The 8558-nt window shown below is 27.5% G+C and overlaps 1 protein-coding gene across 1 annotated transcript; it reads left to right on the forward strand.

The window, feature by feature from the left end:
- Positions 1-5172: 5172 nt before the first annotated feature.
- LOC112596773 lies at positions 5173-6083 on the forward strand. The gene is made up of 2 exons (XM_025342555.1): positions 5173-5529; positions 5646-6083. The coding sequence occupies exons 1-2, from the start codon at positions 5173-5175 to the stop codon at positions 6081-6083; spliced, it is 795 nt and encodes a 264-aa protein (XP_025198340.1).
- Positions 6084-8558: the final 2475 nt, after the last annotated feature.

Here is an 8558-nt window from a genome sequence, read left to right on the forward strand (position 1 = left end):
AAACCTCAAACCACCCAATTTTGAGCAAATATAACTCGTTAAAGGTTAAATGGAAACTAATAATTATAACGTTAAAATTTATAAAAAAAATAGCCATATTATTTAAAATATAGGTTGCTATTTGAAAATTAAAAGTTGATAGTAGTTTTACTATTAAATATAAGCGAGAAAAAAAATTAAATTTTTAAATAATTCTGGAAAAGCATAAAACTAAACATTTTTGAAAAAAAATATTGAAAAAAGTCAATACATTTTGAAATAATGAGTGTTCAATGATAAAAGAACTAAGGGCTGAGGTAATAAATTTGTTGAATCACTTTACCATGAGGTTATATTACATTTTTTTCCTATTACAAGCAATAGGTGTATAAAAATATGGTTAAGACATTAAAATGATGAGTAGTGATGTTAAAATTATGGATATTAGGTTTTTTTTTATTGGATATTTTTTCTTGGTTATTTTTACCGCATACAGCCATTTATAATAAAGTTACCCGAAAGTGTACGGGTTTATCGATTGGTTATCACCGAAGAGTGGGATGATACGAGAAAATGCGAAAATTTGGGAATCGCTTTATCACACGTGCATATAAGTCATACGTACACTAAAACTGTTTTTTTTTCTCGATATTATTCGTAGGGATAAGATACAAGAATGGCAAAGTGACACAGTCGTCACCATGGACGAAATGTCGGTTATGGTCGACGGCCGAATCGTTTTCACGTTTTTTTGTGAGTGTGACGATGGTAACGATAGAATAATAATATTTAGGTACCTATCTGATATTATTTATTACGTCAGCCACTGGCATCATACATTCGTTGGTGGTTCTACCGCAAAATTCTCGTACTTGTTATTTTTATTCTAGATGGACAAATCAAAATACAACCTAAGTAAAAACGGTGGCGAGTCGTTTAAGAAGTGACGTTGTTAATAATTTCATAACAATGATAGACCTATGATATTATTTGTAAATCCATTTTGCGATCAGATCTGATAATAGTCCACATCATATTAATATCAGACGATGAGTATAAGTTTTAATTTATTAATTGTTGCCAATTATTTTATTACAGTTTTCTCAATTTTCTTAGAAACCATTAGGACATTTTAAAATATTAGTGTTCGTAGTAATACCTAACAGAATATATAATACTCGTATATATTATATAATATTGTAAAAAAAGTACCAAAAGTTATATAAAAAAAAAAAAAAATTAAAATTACGTAATACAAAAGTTTTTTTGATATAATATTGTTCAAAACACATCGAACAAACACTTTTACGCAGTAACCCAACACCCTAACCTCTCTCCCTCTTATCAATGTAAAATTTGTAATTTTTTTTTCTGAATATTTAGTGCACAATTCTTGTGAATTCTTGATCAGCTTATTGTGATTCTTGTTGTATCCATTTCCGGGAAAGTTAAGTTAAGCTCGAGGAGAAGTCAACTACCAGAAAATGGATACCTAAAGTAAGAACTAAAAAAAATGCTGGTTAGGAAATCGAGTACTAAATATTCGGGTTACAAAAACATAAAATATTCAGATTGGGGTGGAACCATATGTATATTTTTTATTGTATCTCAGAAGGGTATCTGACGGGCGTGTAACAGTATCTGTATATATTTCATCTGTCTTATTATTATTACTACATGTATTGGTTAGTAATATTTATTTATGCGCACACGAGATATTTACCCTATATAATTTATACGTAAGTCGGACGCAAGTAGATTTCTATCCCCACATCTCCCCCTGTGGCTATATATTATACATTATATACAGCTAGAAGAGGTATAGTTGTGGTCCTCCCGTGAACCTCTAGAGCACAGTGCCATTAAATTGTTCAAGGAAACATATCCGTGAGTATGGAGTGTTTTTGCGTTGAATTTGATGTTTGTTATTGATATTATTATATCGCATCTAATATATATGCGTGCGTGTGTGTGAATATTATGGTAGGTACTATAAAAGGTTGAGGCACGTGCATTTTACAGCGATGTTGGCGGTAGACTGGTCATTGGAAAACCGGTAAAATTCCCTGCGGATCGGCACCGATTTAAAATATAGGTAGTATGTTGCACGGGATGTTTCGTATACTGGGATACATACATATAAACGTAGAAAAAATTTTAAGTTATATTGTAATTTTTTTACTGTGGTACGTCCAAAATAAAAATAATTTCATTTTCGTTTTTTTTTCAAAGGTAACACACTATAATGTGCGTTTAATTTCGTATTATTATAAAGTTATTAATAGTTGTAGTACCGATTTGATTTTCTGAAACTTTAAAATATATAATATTATTTAGCGATCAAAATAACTGTACGCTTTGCAGATTTATAACCGTTATGGTTGTGTACAACACAAATACACAATGTAGTATAATATTTTTTAATGATAATATGGATATAATGAGATAATGTTTACCAGCTCTATATGAAATGAATAATAAAGAAGACATTTTTGACCATTTTTTATCATAGACTGACTACTCTAAAATGGATCACCCAGTGTAGTATACTGTAAAAGTAATAAATTATGTATATATGTATTTATAGATGATCAGTTATTACGCCAAGGGCCGTTTGAGATAAAATTTATTCAGGCTAATATTTTCATATTTGTACGAAGATACGAATCTGTCCATAAAAAAAGGTAGTTAAATTGCTATATCTATCGAAATACACTCCATAAAGAGTAATTATGTACATGTATAGCTGTATAAGTACTAAACACAAAAATAAAATACAATTGTATTTTATATTGGTAGAAAATTCAATTTTTTTTTAAATATTTGTTTAAGAGATTAAAAATACTGCATTTACTATTATTATTATTATTATTATTTTACATATTTATAATATATTATGTTTTTTATTGTTTATTATTGTATTATCGGTTTATCGTGAACCTATTTTATTTTCTTTGTAAATATAATAGACAATAATTTCGTATTAATCTAAATGTTTTTAAAATATCATTGACTATATAAAATATAATAATATCCGTAAAATTTTCAAATTCCCATAAACGATATTTTTAAATTATAAATATTTATTTAAATACATAATTCTGTTCAAATTTTAACTTCAAACGTTTATAAAAAAATTAGTTTTTTTAGATTTTTTGATTAATAAACCTAAAAAATACTTATGATAAATTTTGGATCAAACTGATAAAAAACTAACAATAACTATCATTGTTTAGAAAGAGACAGAGAAAGCTTATGTACTGGAGCCAAATGCTTAATATTAACAAAAATAAAAATACAAAAAAATTGCTGAATGGCAGCTTGTAGCTGTGGTGTTGCAAGCTCGAGTAACGGCTGGGCGGTTGACCATTGGAAATGGTATAGAATCTGTGATTAATGAGGGTGCGCTGTTTTAGCGTATTGAATGACCGACATTAGTCCTTGTGTGATTTTGTCTACACCTGTGCAGAAAAGGTCATTTATGGAAGTGTCCACATTCTCCTAAATAATATTTTAAGAAGTACTTTGTAACATCAGTTTAAAAAATGAATAAAATGTGTATATTAACAAAATTGGGTAAGTGTTTATATCAAGCAGAGTAGATCTTGTATTTTGCCGTATTTCAAAAGAAATTTTTCATAATAATATCGTCTATTAAACTGTTTTGTGCAAAAACTGTCGAGTCTTTATTTGTAAACCAAGTGAGTAGTATGGTCAAATCGTGGTTTTTGTTGTTTTAATTAATAAATCATAAGTTTACTGTTAATTCAAAAACAAAAACAATTTTTATTACTTTATTCTCAGTTATTTACCTAAAGTTGTATTTGATCATTATTTTTTGCATCTATATGCAATATGCTTTATTCTAATTTAATTTTTAGTTCGTTGACCTGTCAATACACGACGTCAAAATAAATGTTATCGGCGCTGAGGGCGACGCGGCAACAGACCGAAAATGGACGAGTGACGGTGCAAACTGGTCCACCAAACACGTGGTCTATATGTATATATTCGTGACGCACAACTCACATAAAATGACGACACCACCAAAGACGAGTATCAGAGCGTCGGAACACTCCCGTGCACCAATCTCCGTACCAAAAGGTGTCTCGTGACGCGGTATAACGCGAGACGACAAAATCGGTCACACGCGACACAATGGGCTGCAAACTTACCGGACAAGCTGTGGAGCAACGGCTCGACATCTATAAAAGCTTGCCGGAAGAAACAAAACGTTGGACACCAAAATTTGTCGTACACACACGTTCGTGTGGAGCCGGTGACAAAATGGCCGTCGGCAACACCAAAAAGGCACGGAGCGCACTTGTCACAACGGCACGGCGGAGAAGGGGCATGTACGCAACGACTGGCAAGTGTACGGCTGGGCGACTCGCTGGACATGCGATAATCGCACAGACTTTGTCCGCGATCGCCGATAATAATCGCTAATGAGGGAAGTTAGATAGGTCGGTTGGGTCAGATAAATTCGATGACCATTTTATCATTTTATATATATATATATATATATATATATATATATAATATATATATAGATATCCGACAGATACTCTATACAAAAGTGGATTCATAAATTACTTATGTTTATAGTTTGTATAAATTATCAATATAAGTACTAATGTTAATATGAGTACACCTATATGGTATGATTCATAGAATAAAATTAATATTTAACTTTTTCCACCCCTTTATTAACTTTTAATTCTATTTAATTTATGATTAATTGTGTATAGTATAACTATATAGAATTTTTGTATTATTTTGCACAATATGTTGTAGTCCGCATATCCTTTTAAATGGTCTACTGTAATTTTTTAATATTAATTTACATCGTTAAAAAATGAAATTAATTTCTTTTTAAAATCATAAGAAATCGTCATACCCCCTGTGGTGGTCTATAACCTTGAATATTATTAGAATTATAGGTATAATCTTATACCAAACATGATTTTTAGAAAATTAGTTGTAAGAAAAAATTAAAACCTATTTTTAAATATCTAGGTATAGAGTTTGTTTAATAATTTTCATATTACCGGGACAACATATTTAATACAAATATTAATATTATTTTATATTAATTACAACCAATACTTAAACTTAATTACTTTTTAAAATAGATACATATCATAGTCATATTTTAACTTTTGATTTAATAATTTAAACACATTCATCATTATGAATGAAACAAAAATGATAGGTTTATCTTTTAATGTACAGAAATTAAAATTTCAAGATAATGTCTCTATTGGTGGCAAAATAACAGCAAATGTTAAGTTTTTGAATCACAAGGAACAGAGTTTATTTGAGCCAGTTATTCCTTCTTCGAATCCAATGTTCTTGTATACTGGAAAATTGTTTACATTTGGTATTAGTTGTAAAACGAAATCTGAATTGTATAAAGAGTTCATTGTGTACGTAAATCTACATCAAACTGATCCAGATAAAAAACTTTCAGAAGCTGCGGTAGACATCACTAACATTTTCCGCGATATGTTCCGTAAAGACCCCACACCAGATAATATACCAACACAGGTTAGTCGAATAAAATTTTTTATAGAGACTTAATCTTTAACAGTCAAATATTTGGTGTTATTTAGCCAAATCATTGATATAGGTATTTAAAATTATAAATAACTGTGTTATTTAAGGTGAAAACCATTATACGATTCAATGATGACGAGGCTAAACATATAGCCACTATGGATATTCTCATCGGTATCATTCCAGATGGATTGAACCCTGTCGCTCAATTGCCTTTAGATGTAGACATAAATAATCAGTTTATTAATACAATAAATGATTGTCATACATGTCCAAACGTATCAGATCTTAAATGTACTGATGATAACGAGCATAGTGATGAAGGCGAATGGGATATGATTAGAGCGAAACTTAAAAATGGACATTCAATTGCTATTAAATATAAAAGAAATTATTATTCGTTTCAACCAACGCAACCTGATGAACAATGTGAAGTTGAAGAAGATAGCACCACTAAAAGTGAAGAAAAGCTAAATTGTCATATGCTCGACTTACTCTCAGATATGCATACACTAATATCAAAAAATCCAAAAAACAAGAGTTAGAATCATTAAAATTTAAAGAAAATATACAATACAAGTTTATTACATGACTATGACAATAGTTTTTTATAAAATGGTATTGTACATAAATAATATTATATAGTGTAGTGTGTCCATTTTTGGAATAATTAATAGACCAAAAGAAGGCAGGTTATACATTAAAAAATGTATTAACTATCATAAGAATCTTAATTTGTATACGAGATTATGTTTAAGAGTTTGATTTTAAATCAATCGTAAAATCAATAGACAACTTTAGTTTGATTTTATTTTTTTATTTGATTTATTATTATTATTGAAAATGCCATGGAAATAATCTTAATATTACAGAAATTAAACCCGGTTAAAATATAGGTAAATATACATACCTAAATATATAATGAAAGATAACAATTTTAATTTTAGTAGTAATAACTACTAAGATGAGATAAGTACAAATTACTAGTTATAATTAATCAAAAAGTTTTATTAGTATTACTAATTATCTTTTTTTAGTAATAACATTTAATTTATTGATTTATAATTTAATATAGGTAGTATGAAATATACCAGAAAAAAAATTAAAACAAAATATCATCACGATTTTTTGTCTTTTAATTTTAATTACGACCCACTAAACATGAACAATGATTACGTTTTACATTTTAGATTACTGAATTAAAACATTAATTCAGACGACTAAAAAAAAAATACTTATAATATATTGATCTACAATAATTTTTTGCTCTAGCTGAGAATAATATTATATGTAATATATTATATATATATTGAGTAGTGACCATTTAAATTAAAAAATTAACGTCTTAATGCATTTTAGTATAGTAATAAGAGTAACAATATGCTATAATTTATAATACGTATATAATAATAATAAAGTAATTGTACGTAATTGAATTTTTTTAACGTTTAGTTTCTTTTAGTATTAAATTACATTGTAATGTTTGAACTTAAATGCATAATATGCATTGTATATTATACAAAATTGAATGATTAGACAACGTATTTTCAACCAATTAAATTAGCGTTTTGATTTGTTTATGTGCTTGTGATTAACTTGATAAACATTGAATAACAACATTGAATAATTCTGCAACAGAAAAATATGCAATATTTATTATAATAATTAAATATCTAGTTACACTATCTTCGTTATATTTTTGAATTATAATAAAAAATACTATATACTAGTTTATTTATCAAGTTATAAAAATCTTATGTTTTGATAAGCATTAAAAAAATAAAAAAATAAAATATAAATTATTATAGTTTTCTTACATTTAATTTTTAATTTTGGTCTGCTTCAAGTTATTCTTAGGTGGTCGTATTAAACTAGAAGCAAAAATAGAATCCCATTATTCAGAAGAAGCAGTAATTATGGTTTTAATTATGTATTTATATCATTAGTATAAAAAGTATTTACTTAATATATACCATTTTCAAACCGAATTTATTTTGTTAAGCATTTTTGGAAAACATATTAGATTACGGTGGTATAATAACGCGTAGCTAAGGTGTGAATAAAACAAATTATACTTTTGATCTCATGCTATCTACGCTACCAACACTTAAAGATTACCAGTTTGACGATACAATTTTCATTATATTTAATTCATACTAAATGTATATATTTTATTAATTATATATGTAACCCGAACTGTAAACAATAGGTGAAAATAATTAAATAGCCATGAGTTTTAAGTGAAAAAATCATCCCTGATTGTGTTGAGTGGAGAAGTTAACATATTCATTATAAGAGGTTTCCAATTTTCTATTACACACACACACACATATATATATATATATATAATTTTTTATTATTTATAAATGAATAAAATAAAAATGGTTAAATCATTTTAGTGTATTTTTTTCTATAAATTTCCAAGTATCATTTAATTTTGAAAATGTTAAAATGTTTTATTATTGTAGAATTGTATACACATTTTTGAAGCCGTGTTTTAAAGAAACCACGCAATATCCATCGATATATAGATGAGGAATAATATTAAATTGGACTATTCTTCCACGGATCTTATCTATGTTATCTAGATGAAACTTTGCGGTTCTATCTGTTGCCATAAATTTTCAGCCATCTGAAGTCAATTATAAGTTTTAAAGAAAAGAACGCTTAGAAAACGATAATATAATACGTTCTTTGGAGGATGCACAGTAATTAAATAATTTAGAAGTATGGCCAAAAACCACTATGGTAGTCGTAGTGTATTGTATTAAATATAGCTTAGCCACAAAATAATTATAGATAATAAATAGTACCTGTCTATGTGTTATCGCATTATCGTGTATAAACCTACAATATTCATTTATAATTCCTATAGTTTGATGGTTAAGAAATGTTGTCAGTAATATATTCTTTTTTGGAAAATGTATTTATTCCTTATAGGAAACAAAAAATTATTTTCATAAAAAATATTTAAATTTTTTAAATTTAAAAATTCTTTCTTGGGCGACTTTTATTAATTT

The sequence above is a fragment of the Melanaphis sacchari genome, unplaced genomic scaffold (assembly GCF_002803265.2).
Source record: "Melanaphis sacchari strain LSU unplaced genomic scaffold, SCAv2.0 Contig34_pilon_pilon, whole genome shotgun sequence".
Taxonomy (NCBI): Eukaryota; Metazoa; Arthropoda; class Insecta; order Hemiptera; family Aphididae; genus Melanaphis; species Melanaphis sacchari.

Excerpts from the sequence above, each read along its gene's own strand:
- LOC112596773 (XM_025342555.1), top strand. The coding sequence starts at position 5,173 with ATGAATGAAACAAAAATGATAGGTTTATCTTTTAATGTACAGAAATTA. Across the intron at positions 5,530-5,645 it reads CAGATAATATACCAACACAG|GTGAAAACCATTATACGATT; the intron begins GTTAGTCGAATA and ends GTGTTATTTAAG.